The sequence below is a fragment of the Ranitomeya variabilis genome, chromosome 2 (genome assembly GCF_051348905.1).
Source record: "Ranitomeya variabilis isolate aRanVar5 chromosome 2, aRanVar5.hap1, whole genome shotgun sequence".
Lineage (NCBI taxonomy): Eukaryota > Metazoa > Chordata > Amphibia > Anura > Dendrobatidae > Ranitomeya > Ranitomeya variabilis.
This window is the reverse complement of record NC_135233.1, coordinates 623908105-623928371: the sequence shown is the minus strand read 5'-3', so window position 1 is coordinate 623928371 and position 20267 is coordinate 623908105. Positions and strand designations below refer to the sequence as shown.

Sequence of the window (20267 nt, the reverse complement as noted above, 5' to 3'; positions counted from 1 at the left end):
ACAGACAATAAATTCAATAATAGTTAAGACAATTTAAACAGTGACATTAGGGGTGAAGTCCCTGCTCGCAAGCTTACAATCTACAAGGAAATGGGGGGACACAATAGGTGAAAAGTGCTTGTTATTTCAGGTCTGGCAATTATAATAAATAGGGATTTTCATATAAAGCTGCATGATCCGGTCATCAGCCCGTGTGTTTACGTGCAATAGTCAAGTATCAAGTGCAGTTATCGTGTGTATGGAGGGTGTGGAGACAGAAGAATAGTAGGGGGCAGATTCAGAATAATATTTGGAAGGAGGGAACAGGGCAAAGTTAGTTTACTGAGTAGTTGATGTGGTAGGCTTGTTTGAAGAGATGGGTTTTTAAAGCGCGCTTGAATAGGTCGGGGCTAGGTATCAGCCTGATCGTCTGGGGAAGTGCATTCCAGAGAGCCGGCGCAGCACAAGAGAAGTCTTGGAGACGGAGGTGCGAGGTTTGGATTACAGGGGATGTTAGTCTTAGGTCGTTTGTAGAACGGAGGGCACGTGTAGGGCGATAGACAGAGATGAGAGAGGTGATATAAGGCGGTGCAGAACTGTGGAGAGCTTTGTGGGTGAGAGTGATGAGTTTATACTGGACCCTGTAGCGAATGGGTTGCCAGTGTAATGACTGGCACAAGATGGAGGCATCGGTGAAGCGGCTGGACAGAAATATGACTCTGGCTGCAGCATTCAAGATGGATTGGAGACGAGAAAGTTTGGTAAGAGGGAGACCGATCAGAAGAGAGTTGCAGTAGTCCAGACGGGAGTAAATAAGAGCGACAGTAAGAGTCTTAGCAGTTTCAACGGTGAGAAAAGGTCGGATTCTGGAGATGTTTTTAAGATGCAGGTGACAGGAGCGAGTGAGTGATCGGATATAGGGAGTAAAGGAAAGTTTGGTGTCGAATATGACCCCAAGACAGCGGGCATGCTGCTTGGGAGTTATGGTTGAACCCTCCAGGGTAATTTCGATGTTGGGTAGAGTGAGGTTAGTAGAAGGGAGAAACACAAGAAGTTCCGTTTTGGAGAGATTTAGTTTCAGGTAGAGGGAGGACATGATTTTAGAGACAGCAGACAGACAATCCTTGGTATTTTGAATTAGGGTAGGGGTGATGACAGAGGAAGAAGTGTATAATTGGGTGTCATCAGCATACAGATGATACTGGAACCCAAATCTGCTGATTGTTTGTCCAATAGGGGCCGTGTAAAGAGAGAAGAGGAGGGGGCCTAGGACTGAGCCTTGCGGAACCCCAATAGTAAGGGGACGAGGAGAGGAAGAGGAGCCGGCAAAAGATACACTGAAGGAGCAGTCAGAGAGGTAGGAGGAGAACCAGGAGAGGGCTGTGTCCTTGAGGCCTATAGAGCAGAGCATAGTGAGAAGGAGCTGGTGATCCACAGTGTCAAATGCAGCAGAGAGATCCAGGAGAATCAGCAGAGAGCAATGACCTTTGGATTTAGCTGTTATTAGATCATTAGAGACTTTAGTGAGGGCAGTTTCAGTGGCGTGTAAAGAGCGGAAACCAGATTATAAGGGGTCAAGAAGAGAGTTATCCGAGAGATAGCGGATTAGACGGGAGTGGACCAAGCGTTCAAGGAGTTTAGAGATGAAGGAAAGGTTAGAGACAGGTCTGTAGTTAGCAGTGCAGTTCTGGTCCAGGAAAGTCTTTTTAAGTAAAGGGGTTATGATGGCATGTTTAAATGAGGAGGGAAAGATACCTGAAGAAAGAGAGAGGTTAAATATTTTAGTCAGGTGAGTGGTGACCACTGGTGAGAGAGACTGCAGGATATGGGAAGGAATGGGGTCACTGTTGCAGGTTGTGGCGCAGGAGCTTGGAAACTTCTTCTGAAACAGGCTCAAAGATGTCTAGTGAGTTTGAGGTGCGGCAGGGAAGGGGATCCAGGCACTGAGGAGATTGCGCTGAGATATTCTGATGGATGTGGTTGATTTTTTCTAAGAAATAAGTGGCCAGATCCTCACCGCTGAGGTTGGTGATGGGGGCCTGTACTTTAGGTTTCAGGAGGGAGTTTAAGGTTTCAAAAAGTCGTTTTGGGTTGTTGGATAGTGAGGTGATGAGGGTGGTGAAGTAGGATTGTTTGGCCAGTTAAAGGGCAGAGTTATAGGTTTTGAGCATGAACTTATAGTGGATGAAGTCTTCTGCTAAGAGAGATTTTCTCCACTGCCGCTCTGCACACCTTGAGCAACGCTAAAGAAAGCGTGTTTGCATAGTGTGCCAGGGCTGCCATTGTCTGTGTCGGGTCTTTTTGCGTGTAGAAGGTGCTGCTTCATCTAGGGCATTCTTCAGTGTATTATTGAAGTGTGATAATGCTAAGTCTAGACAGGAGAGGGAAGAGATGGGGGCTAGAGATGTGTGGAGATTGTCCACAAGCTGCTGGGTATTAATGGTACGTGTATTCCGATAAGTGTGGTAAGTGGGGGTGTCCCGGGTGAGGAGACAATTCTTGACAGAGAAGGAAAGAAGGTTGTGGTCCGAGAGCGAGAGAGGGGAGTTAGTAAAGTTGTGCAGCGAGCCGGGATGGGAGAGTCCAGAGTATTCCCGTCCTCGTGCGTAGGAGAATTAGTAAACTGTGAGAGGCCGAATGAAGAAGTTAGAGAAAGAAGATGAGAGGCAGATTGGGAGAGGGGATCATTGATGGGGATGTTAAAGTCTCCCATGATGAGGGTGGGGATGTCACAGGATAGAAAGTGAGTAACCCAGGTGGCAAAGTGGTCTAGAAACTGGTGGGAGGAGCCTGGAGGGCGATAAACAACCGCCACTCGCAAGGAGAAGGGTTATAGAGTCTGACGGCGTGGACTTCAAAGGAAGGAAATGTGAGTGAGGGAACCGGGGGGGGATGACCTGGAAAGCACATTGTAATGAAAGGAGCAAACCAACACCTCCACCCTATCTGTTCTTAGGTCTGGTGGTATGTGAAAATTTCAGCCCACCAAACGAGAGTGCGGCAGCAGCGGTGGTGTCTGAGTGCTGGATCCAGGTTTCTGTAATAGCCAGAAGGTTAAGGGAAATAGAGAGGAAAAGATTATGAATGCAAGTTAGTTTGTTACACACAGACCGTGCATTCCAGAGAGCACAGTGGAAAGCGATAGGAGAAGGCATGCACTGAACGTTAATAAGATTAGCAGGGTTTCTATATGCAGCTGGAGGAGAGTAATGTATGCTGGTAGAGGGAGGTCCAGGGTTTGGGGAGATGTCACCTGCAACTAGTAGAAGGAGAAAAAACAGAAAGAGCAGGTGGTGGGATGATTTGTATGAACGTTTTGAGTGCTGCATGGCGGTAGTGGCTGGTTTGGAGTGGGTAAGAAATGTCAGTAGAGCCTTAGAGTTATACAGTACATGGGAGAGGGGAGAAGGGAGGGGTCGATATAGAGAGAGTGCCCATAATGTGTTAAAGGGCGGGCGAGTTGTGAGAAAGCAGAAATTAAAACAAATAAGAAGCAGATTGATATGATCAATGCATAATGTAGTATGACTGACCAAGAAGCATGAATGTTTGAAAAACTTATGCACCTTACCTGTCTCCTGCCCTGTGCAACTGCCATTTTCTAACTGCCAAGCACTTAAAATCTGTTGCACACGAGAACCCGCACGCGTCCTATCCCAGCCAGACTAAATATATATGAAATGGAGTGACTGCTAGCATCAGGAACCAAATGGTCACAATCAGCAATCAACCAATTAGCATAAGGCCAGAGCAGGCATTACTATGGAGGGTAAACAACCAATGCTGAACAAGGCCATAAAGCAGTGGGAGAAAAGGAAAAAAAATAGCTTTGAAAACTTTCAATCAGAAACCAAATACAGGAAAAAAAAGAAAAACACAGGAGTGATGGATAAAATACCATGTGCAAAGCTTGCGAAATATGGTTCAGTTCACACTTGCAGTCAGCACACAAATGGATGGATGGATAAAAAACCATGTGCAAAGCTTGGGTGTACTCACTATAGTTTGGGTGTATTCATCATTGTCAGGGTATACTCACTATAGTTTGGGTGTACTCATCATGGTCAGGGTATACTCACTATAGTTTGGGTGTACTCATCATGGTCAGGGTATACTCACTATAGTTTGGATGTACTCATCATGGTCAGGGTATACTCACTATAGTTTGGGTCTACTCACTATAGTTTGGGTGTATTCATCATGGTCTGCGTATACTCACTATAGTTTGGGTGAACTCACTATAGTTTGGCTGTATTCATCATGGTCGGGGTATACTCACTATAGTTTGGGTGTATTCATCATGGTCGGCGTATACTCACTATAGTTTGGGTGTACTCATCATGGTCGGGGTATACTCACTATAGTTTGGGTGTATTCATCATGGTCGGGGTATACTCACTATAGTTTGGGAGTACTCATCATGGTCGTGGTATACTCACTATAGTTTGGGTGCACTCATCATGATCGGGGTATACTCACTATAGTTTGGGTGTACTCACTATAGTTTGGGTGTATTCATCATTGTCGGGGTGTACTCACTATAGTTTGGGTGTACGCACTATAGTTTGGGTGAACTCACTATAGTTTGGGTGTATTCATCATGGTCGGGGTATACTCACTATAGTTTGGGTGTATTCATCATGGTCGGGGTATACTCACTATAGTTTGGGTGTATTCATCATGGTCGGGGTATACTCACTATAGTTTGGGTGTACTCATCATGGTCGTGATATACTCACTATAGTTTTGGGTGCACTCATCATGGTCGGAGTATACTCGCTATAGTTTGGCTGTATTCATCATGGTCGGGGTATACTCACTATAGTTTGGGTGTATTCATCATGGTCGGCGTATACTCACTATAGTTTGGGTGTACTCATCATGGTCGGGGTATACTCACTATAGTTTGGGTGTATTCATCATGGTCGGGGTATACTCACTATAGTTTGGGAGTACTCATCATGGTCGTGGTATACTCACTATAGTTTGGGTGCACTCATCATGATCGGGGTATACTCACTATAGTTTGGGTGTACTCACTATAGTTTGGGTGTATTCATCATTGTCGGGGTATACTCACTATAGTTTGGGTGTACGCACTATAGTTTGGGTGAACTCACTATAGTTTGGGTGTATTCATCATGGTCGGGGTATACTCACTATAGTTTGGGTGTATTCATCATGGTCGGGGTATACTCACTATAGTTTGGGTGTATTCATCATGGTCGGGGTATACTCACTATAGTTTGGGTGTACTCATCATGGTCGTGATATACTCACTATAGTTTTGGGTGCACTCATCATGGTCGGAGTATACTCGCTATAGTTTGGGTGTATTCATCATGGTCGGGGTATACTAGCTATAGTTTGGGTGTACTCATCATGGTCGTGGTATACTCACTATAGTTTGGGTGAACTCATCATGGTCGTGGTATACTCACTATAGTTTGGGTGTACCCATCATGGTCGTGGTATACTCACTATAGTTTGGGTGTACTCATGGAGTTTCTTTTCATCGAAGGGTCGATTTGCCTTCTTCAGCAGATCAGACAGGAATCCCTGAAGGAGTCATAGAACATTATCAGCAGAAAAGCCTCCATGCTCGTCTGCAGCGCCCCCTCACCATGAATGACCATGAATGGTGGCTGTGCGCCCATTCTCCATGAACAGTGGAGGCGGTGCATGCGCAGATTGAGATCTGTCAGAGGTATTCTGATTGACCCCTGTGGACCGATGATGCCAATAACTGATAACCTGATAACCTGAGAGTCTCCCCAGGAGCATACAGGTGGTCTCAGGAGAAATACTGTTGGCGCTCCCTCTATGTTAGGGGTCAGTGTCTTACACATCCGCCATGACCGTGTCCGGACCCCAATCATCTGCACACATGGTCTCCAGACATCTCTGATCTGTGCTGGCGTGGGGTGCACAATGTCTCACATCTGGTGGTCATCTCCAGTTTTGGGAGCCTATTAGAAGGGAGTCCTCAAGGCCATTCAGGAGAGGACAGGGTTAACAATCCCATGAGTCCAAAAAAAGAAAAAAAGGTGGCACTCAGCGTCCGGTAAAACAGTCCTTTATTTAACCTATAACATGGGTACAGCAGTTTTGCTGGGAGCAGTGACTTGTGGTTCTACACTCAGGTGTGGAAGGTATTCCCTATAATCGGGGACCTCGTCATTTCCTGCCAGCACAGGACCCGCGGAGGCGCTGTCAGCGCGAACAGCCGCCGTCCACAGAAGGTTTCCGCTGCTCTCCCGCTGTACCAACGTTATGGGTTAAATAGAGGACTATGTTACCGGATAGTGAGCGCCACCTTTTTTTCTTTTTTTTTCGACTATATTAGATTTATCTTTTTGGGGTGCACCCAGATTCCTGCAGTTGTCCGGCGTTCAGCTCATACACAGCTACATTTTCAGTCACAGCGTACACTCCTCATCACTAACAATCCCATCAACCTGCCCTGTTATAGAGTATCTCACAAAAGTGAGTACACCCGAGATTTATGTAAATATCATATTGTCTCTATTCCTGGGACAACACTGAAGATCTGGTGGATATAATGCACAGTGGTCGTGTACGGCTCGTGTGGAAATAACTCAACACAGCCATCAATGTGTGATCCACTGGCAACAAAAGTGAGTACACCCCACAGTGAAAACTGCCAAATTGTGCCCAAAGTGTGAATATTTTGTGTGGCCACCATTATTTTCTGCCGTCCCTTTCTTGGGCATGGAGGTCACTAAAGCGTCACCGGTGGACCCTGAAATCCTCTTCCCTCCTCCATGACAACATCTCGGAGCCGGTGGATGGTAGTGACCTTACACTCCGCTACCTACCGGTTGAGGAGGCCCCACAGATGCTCCATAGGGCATAGGTCTGGAGACATGCTCGGCCAGTCCAGCACCTTTACCCTCAGTTTCTTTACAAGGCAGTGGTGGTCTTGGAGGGGTTTGGGGTCATTATCATGGCGTCCTGTTTTGAGAGGGAAGGGATCGTGATCTGCTTCAGGATGTCACAGTACATGTTGGCATCATGGTTTCCTCAGTGACCTGTAGCCACCCACTGCTGACCGCACTCATGCCGCCCCAATCCACTCCACCACCATGCCTGACTGTAGGCAGGACACACTGGTCTTTGTGCTCCTCACCTGGTACCGGCACATGCGCCTGACACCATTATCAGGAAATATGATGTAACTTCTTATCAGACACAAGCTGCAGTTTTGATTCCCCCTCACAACCCGTCCTTCTCTCTCTCTCTGCCTGCGTATGTAATCCTATACTCTTTCCCCCCTCCCTCAGGAATGTGTGTGTGATCCTATACTCCTTCCCTCCCTCCCTTCCTCAGGAATGTGTGTGTGTGATCCTATACTCCTTCCCCCCTCCCTCAGGAATGTGTGTGTGTGATCCTATACTCCTTCCCCCCCTCCCTCAGGAATGTGTGTGTGATCCTATACTCCTTCCCCCCTCCCTCATGAATGTGTGTGTGTGTGTGATCCCATACTCCTTCCCCCCTCCCTCAGGAATATATGTGTGTGTGTGATCCTATACTCCTTCCCCCCCTCCCTCAGGAATGTGTGTGTGATCCTATACTCCTTCCCTCCTCCCTCAGGAATGTGTGTGTGTGTGAGTGTAATCCTATACTCCTTACCCCTCCCTCAGGAATGTGTGTGTGTAATCCTATACTCCTTCCCCCCTCCCTCAGGAATGTGTGTGTGTGATTCCCTCACTCCCTTCCTCCTGCTTGCAGCTGGGGAAACTGAAAGTAAAAAGTTCTGAAACACGTGTTTCCTTTGTCCTAGTACAGGGTTCATTTAGGATCAAAATATAACGGCGCCGAAGAGCCATACAAACACGAAACTTACCCTTTTGATTGGGCACAGGCAGAACCATACTCCAGTGAATTTTCTAAGCTCAGGAACCAGCAAAATTCAAGTAGTGGATTACTGCTTAACCGAGGCACATAGCCAAATCGAGTTTAGATTTGAACGAATGCCCATTTCATGGTGAGAAAAATTATAATTTTGTCAACCTTCTACGGGCTTATCCCCAGGAGATATGGTTAATAGCAGGATTTCATAACTTTCAAAAAGGGGAGTATTCAGCCACCCAATGAGGTCAGCACAGGGGGGAGTGCCTTGGTTTTGGGCACAGGTATAAAACTCAGAGGTGGGACGAGAGGGCAGTCTATGCCCAGAGTAGTGAAATATGTATAGATATATTGTGTGACTAGCAGTAGTTTAACATCTGTCCTGAGATTGCAGGTCTCACAGGGGGTCACAACATATGTATCTTGGGAAGGCAGTCTACTGTCTCCAAGCGTTTCACACTTTCTAGCTCTTTGAAGAGAGATGTCAATTACACTCTGACAGTATCTATCTGTGAGAAACTTTTACACAGGGAATCTGTTATGGTTCTCAATGGCAAGAGAACATAGCCCAGCAAACATAAGAACTAGCTCTTGGAAGGATGGAAACTAAACTGACCATGAACTAAACCTGCCGCACAACTAACAGTAGCCGGGTAGCGTAGCCTGCGTTTTATCCCTAGACGCCCAGCGCCGGCCGGAGGACTAACTAATCCTGGCAGAGGAAAATATAGTCCTGGCTCACCTCTAGAGAAATTTCCCCGAAAGGCAGACAGAGGCCCCCACAAATATTGGCGGTGATTTTAGATGAAATGACAAACGTAGTATGAAAATAGGTTTAGCAAAATTGAGGTCCGCTTACTAGATAGCAGGAAGACAGAAAGGGCACTTTCATGGTCAGCTGAAAACACTATCAAAATACCATCCTGAAATTACTTTAAGACTCTAGTATTAACTCATAACATCAGAGTGGCAATTTCAGATCACAAGAGCTTTCCAGACACAGAAACGAAACTACAGCTGTGAACTGGAACAAAATGCAAAAACAAACAAGGACAAAAGTCCAACTTAGCTGGGAGTTGTCTAGCAGCAGGAACATGCACAGAAAGGCTTCTGATTACAATGTTGACCGGCATGGAAGTGACAGAGGAGCAAGGCTAAATAGCGACTCCCACATCCTGATGGAAACAGGTGAACAGAGAGGATGATGCACACCAGTAATTCCACCAGTGGCCACCGGGGGAGCCCAAAATCCAATTTCACAACAGTACCCCCCCCTCAAGGAGGGGGCACCGAACCCTCACCAGAACCACCAGGGCGATCAGGATGAGCCCTATGAAAGGCACGGACCAAATCGGAGGCATGAACATCAGAGGCAGTTACCCAAGAATTATCCTCCTGACCGTATCCCTTCCATTTGACCAGATACTGGAGTTTCCGTCTGGAAACACGGGAGTCCAAGATTTTTTCCACAACGTACTCCAACTCGCCCTCAACCAACACCGGAGCAGGAGGCTCAACGGAAGGCACAACCGGTACCTCGTACCTGCGCAATAATGACCGATGAAAAACATTATGAATAGAAAAAGATGCAGGGAGGTCCAAACGGAAGGACACAGGGTTAAGAATCTCCAATATCTTGTACGGGCCGATGAACCGAGGCTTAAACTTGGGAGAAGAAACCCTCATAGGGACAAAACGAGAAGACAACCACACCAAGTCCCCAACACAAAGCCGAGGACCAACCCGACGCCGGCGGTTGGCAAAAAGCTGAGTCTTCTCCTGGGACAACTTCAAATTGTCCACTACCTGCCCCCAAATCTGATGCAACCTCTCCACCACAGCATCCACTCCAGGACAATCCGAAGATTCCACCTGACCAGAAGAAAATCGAGGATGAAACCCCGAATTACAGAAAAAGGGAGACACCAAGGTGGCAGAGCTGGCCCGATTATTGAGGGCAAACTCCGCTAAAGGCAAAAAAGCAACCCAATCATCCTGATCTGCAGACACAAAACACCTCAAATATGTCTCCAAGGTCTGATTCGTCCGCTCGGTCTGGCCATTAGTCTGAGGATGGAAAGCAGACGAGAAAGACAAATCTATGCCCATCCTAGCACAGAATGCTCGCCAAAATCTAGACACGAATTGGGTACCTCTGTCAGAAACGATATTCTCCGGAATACCATGCAAACGGACCACATTTTGAAAAAACAGAGGAACCAACTCGGAAGAAGAAGGCAACTTAGGCAGGGGAACCAAATGGACCATCTTAGAGAAACGATCACACACCACCCAGATGACAGACATCTTCTGAGAAACAGGAAGATCCGAAATAAAATCCATCGAGATGTGCGTCCAGGGCCTCTTCGGGATAGGCAAGGGCAACAACAATCCACTAGCCCGAGAACAACAAGGCTTGGCCCGAGCACAAACGTCACAAGACTGCACGAAGCCTCGCACATCTCGAGACAGGGAAGGCCACCAGAAGGACCTTGCCACCAAATCCCTGGTACCAAAGATTCCAGGATGACCTGCCAACGCAGAAGAATGAACCTCAGAAATGACTTTACTGGTCCAATCATCAGGAACAAACAGTCTACCAGGTGGGCAACGATCAGGTCTATCCGCCTGAAACTCCTGCAAGGCCCGCCGCAGGTCTGGAGAAACGGCAGACAATATCACTCCATCCTTAAGGATACCTGTAGGTTCAGAATTACCAGGGGAGTCAGGCTCAAAACTCCTAGAAAGGGCATCCGCCTTAACATTCTTAGAACCCGGCAGGTAGGACACCACAAAATTAAACCGAGAGAAAAACAACGACCAGCGCGCCTGTCTAGGATTCAGGCGTCTGGCGGACTCAAGATAAATTAGATTTTTGTGGTCAGTCAATACCACCACCTGATGTCTAGCCCCCTCAAGCCAATGACGCCACTCCTCAAAAGCCCACTTCATGGCCAAAAGCTCCCGATTCCCAACATCATAATTCCGCTCGGCGGGCGAAAATTTACGTGAGAAAAAAGCACAAGGTCTCATCACGGAGCAATCGGAACTTCTCTGCGACAAAACCGCCCCAGCTCCGATTTCAGAAGCGTCGACCTCAACCTGAAAAGGAAGAGCAACATCAGGCTGACGCAGCACAGGGGCGGAAGAAAAGCGGCGCTTAAGCTCCCGAAAGGCCTCCACAGCAGCAGGGGACCAATCAGCAACATCAGCACCCTTCTTAGTCAAATCAGTCAATGGTTTAACAACATCAGAAAAACCAGCAATAAATCGACGATAAAAGTTAGCAAAGCCCAAAAATTTCTGAAGACTCTTAAGAGAAGAGGGTTGCGTCCAATCACAAATAGCCTGAACCTTGACAGGATCCATCTCGATGGAAGAGGGGGAAAAAATATATCCCAAAAAGGAAATCTTTTGAACCCCAAAAACGCACTTAGAACCCTTCACACACAAGGAATTAGACCGCAAAACCTGAAAAACCCTCCTGACCTGCTGGACATGAGAGTCCCAGTCATCCGAAAAAATCAAAATATCATCCAGATACACAATCATAAATTTATCCAAATAATCACGGAAAATGTCATGCATTAAGGACTGAAAGACTGAAGGGGCATTTGAAAGACCAAAAGGCATCACCAAATACTCAAAGTGGCCCTCGGGCGTATTAAATGCGGTTTTCCACTCATCCCCCTGCTTAATTCGCACCAAATTATACGCCCCACGGAGATCTATCTTAGAGAACCACTTGGCCCCCTTTATGCGAGCAAACAAATCAGTCAGCAGTGGCAACGGATATTGATATTTAACCGTGATCTTATTCAAAAGCCGATAATCAATGCACGGCCTCAAAGAGCCATCTTTCTTAGCCACAAAGAAAAAACCGGCTCCTAAGGGAGATGACGAAGGACGAATATGTCCCTTTTCCAAGGACTCCTTTATATATTCTCGCATAGCAGCATGTTCAGGCACAGACAGATTAAATAAACGACCCTTAGGGTATTTACTACCCGGAATCAAATCTATGGCACAATCGCACTCCCGGTGCGGAGGTAATGAACCAAGCTTAGGTTCTTCAAAAACGTCACGATATTCAGTCAAGAATTCAAGAATCTCAGAGGGAATAGATGATGAAATGGAAACCACAGGTACGTCCCCATGCGTCCCCTTACATCCCCAGCTTAACACAGACATAGCTTTCCAGTCAAGGACTGGGTTATGAGATTGCAGCCATGGCAATCCAAGCACCAACACATCATGTAGGTTATACAGCACAAGAAAGCGAATAATCTCCTGGTGATCCAGATTAATCCGCATAGTTACTTGTGTCCAGTATTGTGGTTTATTGCTAGCCAATGGGGTGGAGTCAATCCCCTTCAGGGGTATAGGAGTTTCAAGAGGCTCCAAATCATACCCACAGCGTTTGGCAAAGGACCAATCCATAAGACTCAAAGCGGCGCCAGAGTCGACATAGGCATCCGCGGTAATAGATGATAAAGAACAAATCAGGGTCACAGATAGAATAAACTTAGACTGTAAAGTGCCAATTGAAACAGACTTATCAAGCTTCTTAGTACGCTTAGAGCATGCTGATATAACATGAGTTGAATCACCGCAATAGAAGCACAACCCATTTTTTCGTCTAAAATTCTGCCGTTCACTTCTGGACAGAATTCTATCACATTGCATATTCTCTGGCGTCTTCTCAGTAGACACCGCCAAATGGTGCACAGGTTTGCGCTCCCGCAGACGCCTATCGATCTGGATAGCCATTGTCATGGACTCATTCAGACCCGCAGGCACAGGGAACCCCACCATAACATCCTTAATGGCATTAGAGAGACCCTCTCTGAAATTCGCCGCCAGGGCGCACTCATTCCACTGAGTAAGCACAGCCCATTTACGGAATTTCTGGCAGTATACTTCAGCTTCGTCTTGCCCCTGAGATAGGGACATCAAGGCCTTTTCCGCCTGAAGTTCTAACTGAGGTTCCTCATAAAGCAACCCCAAGGCCAGAAAAAACGCATCCACATTGAGCAATGCAGGATCCCCTGGAGCCAATGCAAAAGCCCAATCCTGAGGGTCGCCCCGGAGCAAGGAAATCACAATCCTGACCTGCTGAGCAGGATCTCCAGCAGAGCGAGATTTCAGGGACAAAAACAACTTGCAATTATTTTTGAAATTTTGAAAGCAAGATCTATTCCCCGAGAAAAATTCAGGCAAAGGAATTCTAGGTTCAGATATAGGAACATGAACAACAAAATCTTGTAAATTTTGAACTTTCGTGGTGAGATTATTCAAACCTGCAGCTAAACTCTGAATATCTAATTTTAAACAGGTGAACACAGAGCCATTCCAGGATTAGAAGGAGAGAGAGAGAGAAAGGCTGCAATATAGGCAGACTTGCAAGAGATTCAATTACAAGCACACTCAGAACTGAAGGAAAAAAAAAAAAAAAAAAATCTTCAGCAGACTTCTCTTTTCTCTCCTTTCTCTGTCAATTAATTTAACCCTTTATGGCCGGTCAAACTGTTATGGTTCTCAATGGCAAGAGAACATAGCCCAGCAAACATAAGAACTAGCTCTTGGAAGGATGGAAACTAAACTGACCATGAACTAAACCTGCCGCACAACTAACAGTAGCCGGGTAGCGTAGGCTGCGTTTTATCCCTAGACGCCCAGCGCCGGCCGGAGGACTAACTAATCCTGGCAGAGGAAAATATAGTCCTGGCTCACCTCTAGAGAAATTTCCCCGAAAGGCAGACAGAGGCCCCCACAAATATTGGCGGTGATTTTAGATGAAATGACAAACGTAGTATGAAAATAGGTTTAGCAAAATTGAGGTCCGCTTACTAGATAGCAGGAAGACAGAAAGGGCACTTTCATGGTCAGCTGAAAACACTATCAAAATACCATCCTGAAATTACTTTAAGACTCTAGTATTAACTCATAACATCAGAGTGGCAATTTCAGATCACAAGAGCTTTCCAGACACAGAAACGAAACTACAGCTGTGAACTGGAACAAAATGCAAAAACAAACAAGGACAAAAGTCCAACTTAGCTGGGAGTTGTCTAGCAGCAGGAACATGCACAGAAAGGCTTCTGATTACAATGTTGACCGGCATGGAAGTGACAGAGGAGCAAGGCTAAATAGCGACTCCCACATCCTGATGGAAACAGAGAGGATGATGCACACCAGTAATTCCACCAGTGGCCACCGGGGGAGCCCAAAATCCAATTTCACAACAGGAATCTCAGAGGAAATAATATATTCATTGGGGGAGCAGCTGTGGTCCAATCAAAAACAAGCAATTATAATATTAACATGAGAGGATGGTCTAGAAACTTGACCTCCAGAGTAACTCTATAAATTAGGCTTGTACGTATATAAAGGTGTTCACATGTGGGGGCAGCCTGGAAAGCTGATGTGTTCCATTCCATATTTCTCCCACCAACAGGGAGCAGAAAGCAGACTACAAAGTTAGACATTTCTGTAAGTTTTCTTCTGTTTATTTTTATAACTGTTTTGCATATTTGTGTCTTTTTATTACCATATTTTTATACCTTTTTCTTTACTGTAAGCACTGTACCTTTTTGTATTAAAGCATAAAACATTAACAAGTTGAACTCTGTATGTTTTAAAGAATCCATAGCCTAAGGTGTGTGACCCTTATGAGTGGTGGACAGTAGTAGTAATAGTTCCGGGAATCATCGCCCGTGTGTTTGGTGAGTGGTGGCAGCGTGTATGAGCGGATGTGTGGCCTGGGTCGGTGATTTATGCAAGCAATTAGAATATCAACTTGAGGGGCTGGTCTAGAAATCTGACCTCCAGGGTGACTCTATAAATTAGGCCTGTATACATTCAAAATTGTTCACTTAATGGGGGCAGCCTGGAGAGCTGATGTCTTCCATTCCATATTTCACCCTCCCTCAGGTACAGCGTACCAGACTGCAAAGTTCGATATTTCTGTAAGTTTCTCGCTTTATTTTATAACTGTTTTTGCATAATTGTATGTCTTTTTATTACCATATTTTTATATATTATTTTACTGTAAGCACTGTACCTTTTGTATTAAAGCATAAAACTTTAACAGATGAGCCTTGTATGTTCTAAAGAATCCATAGCCTTAAAGTGGTTGACCCTTATGAGTGGTACAGTATTAGTAATAGTCCGGGACTCATTGCCCGTGTGTTCGGTGAGTGGTGGCAGCGTGTATGAGTGGATATGTGGCCTGGGTTGGCGTGTGATTTATGCTCCCATTTCACGATAGCACAGAGATTGAATGCTGGACTGAGAGAGGTGAGATAGATTAACCCTTGCAGGCGCAACCCCAAGTCACGTGCTGAGAGCGGATACGTGACAAACTGGTAGCAGCACGGAGTGGGATCCGTGACAATTGGTGGCAGAGCGGTGAGATAGAATTATTTCTATTAGAGCATTAGTGCATGGTTTAAGCAATTATTCCATGTACTAAAGAATTGGTATCCTTGCGAGGAGTGCACCACTTCTACAAGGTTCAATTCAGTGCTTACTTAGACATACTTGCAAACAGTTTCCCCTCCCCGTTTTTCTTTTCTTTTATTTGGCAAAGGCTGTTCATCGATATGGCAGCCCAGTACAAAAGCAGAGCAAAGAGGCTCTGACTGACCTCTGTGAGCAGAGAGGAATAGAGACGGCCGACAGATCCAGGGAGTTGCTGATACGCGCCTTGGTCGAGCAGGACAGAGCAAAGTACTGGAACGTCTGGGCAAGGAGAGAGTCCATCTCAGAGAGACCGAGCAATGCCAGCTCTTGCACCGGAGATGCCTGATGAAAGTGGCAGCAATGCCAGTGCTGAGGAGCCTATGGACTGTACTTTACAAATGGACTTACAACAGCTGGGAACAAATGATCCCAATCTGCGCCTGCAGCTTATTCTACAGTACAAACAGGCTGCAGAACGCCGGGATGACAGAGCTTTCAAGCTTCAGATGGCTCAAATAGAGAGGGGTATCAGTCCTCAGATAACCCCCTCCCAGGACATAAATCCAAGGAGACCACGTCTGGAAAACTTCCCTGTGATGGAGACTTGGATACTTTCCTTTGGGGGTTTGAAAAAACCTGCAAGCAATACCATCTACCCTGTGAGCAGTGAGCGCAGTATCTAACCACAAGGTTGAGAGGCAAAGCCCTGGAAGCTTTTGCTGGCCTCCCACCAGAACTAGTTGGGAACTATGAGGCCATAAAAGAGGCCCTGATCAGGAAATACAACCTAACACCAGAAGTGTATCGGACAAAGTTCCGGAACCTACAATGTGGATCAACTCACAGTTATGCGGAGTTGTAAGCACCTTGAGGACCACGTTCCACCAATGGATCAGGGGTTAAGTCATTTTGAGGACTTAACGGATCTTATGGTCAAGGATCAGTTTCTTCACATGTGCCCCACGGATGTACGACAATTTGTGTGTGATCGGGAGCCACAAACTGCAGATCAGGCTGCAAGAATTGCGGACTGCTATGTGGCTAACAGGATGCCTGTAGTGCGGAAGCCATCGGGATTCAGGTGGAAGGGAGGTAAGCCAAACGGGGACCCTTCTCCCTCTGCCGGCCAATCACCAGTGCTGTCCAAGCCCACATCCTATGGAATCCCGGGGAATAGACATTCTCTAGGTGATGCACGCTGGTGCTTCTCCTGCAACAAAGTGGGACATGTTAGCGCTGTCTGCACTGATAGGGAGAAATGCCCATCCACAAAGCCGTCTGTGTCCCCATCGTCTTTTCTCTTTGTGGCCGGCTCTGATGCGAGGGCTAATGAGAACTGTCAATCTGTCACTGTTGGCAATAAAGTCACCATTGGTCTCAGAGACACTCAGAGGGCAGAGGTGACCCTGGTGCGTCCAGCCATGATAACCCCTGCCGATATCATACCAGGAAAGACTATGTCTATAACCGGGATTGGAGGGGTCAGTGCTGCCATGCCCATGACCCGTGTGTACCTGGACTGGGAAGCAGGGAAGGGACTGAGAGAAGTGGGAGTATCAGAGGCTATTCCCACCAATGTATTCCTAGGCACGGATCTGGGGAAGATGGTGTCCCACTATGTTCCTCCCTTGCAAGTAAATGTTACAGAGAAGGTGGAAACAAGTGACCCACCTGAGATCCCGTGCGAGGAGGGAGAATGTACCACTGCACAGGACTGTAATTATGTGGCAGCTGTGACCCGGAGTCAGGCTGCGGCTCAGACTCAACCCCTGAGATTCGATGATGAGTCTCAGACAGAACTGAACAGGGGGCCCATACTGTGGCCCCGGAGCCTCCTCACATGGCAGGCCCACCAAGGTCCCTGATAACAGACACTGAAGACTCAGCTTCAGACCAGGGCCTGGCAGTCACACTAGGCCAAGGCCTGCAGACTGACAGAACTTCCAGGAGGCCCTGAGGACAGATGTCAGTCTGGAGAAGCTCAGATGTCTTGCAGGCCAGCCCTCTGCTGCTTCTGACAAAGAGGGAATATACTGGGACCAGGGCAGACTGTATAAAGAGACACTCCCCACGGATACTACAGAATCTTGGGACTGTGAAAAGCGGCTGGTTGTTCCTTATCCATTTAGGGAACAATAAGGCTATGTGCACACTTTGCGGCGTCCTCTGCGGGTTCTCCCGCAGCGGATTTGATAAATCTGCAGGGCAAAACCGCTGCGGTTATCCCTGCAGATTTATCGCGGTTTGTTTTGCGGTTTCCGCTGCGGGTTTACTCCTATACTATTGATGCTGCATATGCAGCAATATGCAGCATCAATAGCAATAATAAAAATATAGTTAGTTAGTTAGTTAGTTAAAAATAATAAAACATGGTTATATACTCACCCTCTGACATCCCGATCTCCTCGGCACTGCACGCGGCGGTCCAGTTCCAAAGATGCTGTGCGAGAAGGACCTTCGCGACGCCACGGTCATGTGACCGCGACGTCACCGCAGGCCCTGCTCGCACACCAACCCTGATACCGGACGGCCGCGTGCAGCGCTGAGAGGCGAGTATATCATTATATTTTATTTTCATTCTTTTTTTTTTTACACAAATATGGTTCCCAGGGCCTGGAGGAGAGTCTCCTCTCCTCCACCCCGGGTACCATCTGCACATTATCTGCTTACTTCCCGCATCGTGGGCACAGCCCCATGCGGGAAGTTAGCGGATCAATGCATTCCTATGGGTGCAGAATCGCAGCAATTCTGCACAAAGAAGTGACATGCTGCGGAATGTAAACCGCTGCATTTCTGCGCGGTTTTTCCCGCAGCATGTGCACAGCGGATTGCTGTTTCCATAGGGTTTACATGTAAATGTAAATGCTATGGAAACTGCTGCGGACCCGCAGCATCAAAATCGCCGCGGATCCGCGGTAAAACCCGCAAAGTGTGAACATGGCCTTACTGAGAATTGCCCATGAAATTCCTCTGGCCGGACACATTGGAATACAAAAGACTAAAGCTCGCCTGACATATAACTTCTATTGGCCCAAGATGGGGACAGATATTGCCAATTACTGTCGATCATGTGCAGTTTGTCAGAGAGTTGCAAAGTCCGGGAATATACAGAAAGCTCCATTGATACCACTGCCTGTGATTGATGAGCCTTTCCAGCGAGTGGCTGAGGATATCATAGGGCCACTTGCAATCCTTAGCAGCTCTGGCAAAAAGTACATCCTCACAGTGGTGGACTATGCTACATGATACCCGGAAGCTGTGGCACTGTCCTCCATCCAAGCAGACAAAGTGGCGGATGCTTTACTGACTGTGTTCTCTCTCGTGTGGGTTTCCCCAGGAAGATGTTAACCGATCAGGGAACCCAGTTCATGTCCGATCTGATGGAAAGCCTCTGCGAGAAAATACAAATGCAGCATGTTGTGGCCAGCGCCTATCATCCACAAACCAGCGGACTCTGCGAGCGTTTTGACGGAATATTAAAGCAAATGCTCAAAATGCTGGTGGAGACTGAAGGGAGAGACTGGGAGCGGTACCTCCCCCATCTGTTGTTCGCATACAGAGAGGTACCCCAGGCGTCTACTGGATTCTCCCCCTTTGAACTGGTTTATGGGAGGAGGGGGTCAGGGGGCCACTTGATTTGATTAAGGACTGTTGGGAGGACGCCCCCAAAACTACGGGAGTCTCAGTGGTTGAATATGTACTGCGGCTCAGAGAGAGAATGCAAAAACTGAGCAACCTGGCCCATGAGAACGTGACCCAGGCCCAAATCAACCAGAAGGTCTGGTACGACTCTAATGCCAGACTGAGGGCCTATGAGGAGGGACAGAAGGTTTGGGTGTTGGTCCCTATGTTACAGAATAAATTACAGACCACATGGGAGGGACCATACACTGGACACAAGTGGCTAAATTATGTTAATTATGCGGTGACCCTAGATGAGCATGCAAAGCGTCAGAAAGTATTTCATGTGAATATGCTGAAGGCTCATTATGACAGGGAGACCTGTGTCTTACCTGTCTGTAGCCTGCCTGAAGAGGGGGAGGCTGATCTGTTACTAGATGTGGGGGCCAGGACTCAGTACATGGAGTCCCTGGAGTCAGCAGAGAGTAACCCTGACCTATCCCACAGTCAGAGGTCTGAGCTGATGGGGGTGCTCAGTGAGTTCACCGAAGTCTTCACAGGAGAGCCTGGGAGGACGCACTTAGCAGTTCACCATGTGGACACTGGTACTAACCCCCCAGTACGGCAGTCTGCATACCGTGTGTCAGCAGAGGTGAAGGCACACATGAGGGAACAGTTAAAGGAGATGCTGAACCTCAAGGTGATACAAAAATCCCAGAGTGCCTGGGCCTCGTCTGTCATTCTTGTTTCAAAAAAGGACCGTTCTACCCGGTTCTGTGTAGACTACAGAAAATTAAATGTACTGACTACATGTGAGGTCTACCCCATGCCGAGGATAGACGAGCTGTTCGAGCAGCTAGCTAAAGCATCGTACCTCACCATCATGGACCTAAGTAGGGGATATTGGCAGATACCCCTGACCAGAGAAGCTCAGGAGAGGTCTGCCTTTATAACGCCATTCGGGCTGTTTGAGTTTCTGGTGATGCCATTTGGTATGAAGAATGCCCCTGCGACCTTCCAGAGGTTGGTCAATCACTTATTGGAAGGATGTGATGGTTTTGCCGTTGCTTATCTCAATGACTTAGCCATTTTTAGTAATTCTTGGGAGGAACACCTCGTACATCTTTCTCAGATGTTGCAAAGGCTTAAAACTGCAGGTCTTACTGTTAAGCCAGGGAAGTGTCAGGTAGCCATGCGGGAAGTACAATACCTAGGACACTGGGTGGGGGGAGGACTGCTAAAACCTGAGCCAGGGAAGGTAGAAGCCATTACAGCCTGGTCCACCCCACAAACCAAGAAGCAGGTACTGTCCTTCCTGGGTACGGCTGGCA

The 20267-nt window shown here is 47.1% G+C and overlaps 1 protein-coding gene across 1 annotated transcript in view; it reads right to left on the bottom strand.

Annotated features, from left to right (window-relative positions):
• The window catches only part of CALB2 (calbindin 2), a 69315-nt gene that overhangs the window by 3406 nt on the left and 45642 nt on the right, over nucleotides 1–20267 (bottom strand). Inside the window, exon 6 of the mRNA XM_077288960.1 lies at nucleotides 5461–5538. Within this exon, the coding sequence (XP_077145075.1) occupies nucleotides 5461–5538 (78 nt within the window). The remainder of the gene's footprint in view (nucleotides 1–5460; nucleotides 5539–20267) is intronic.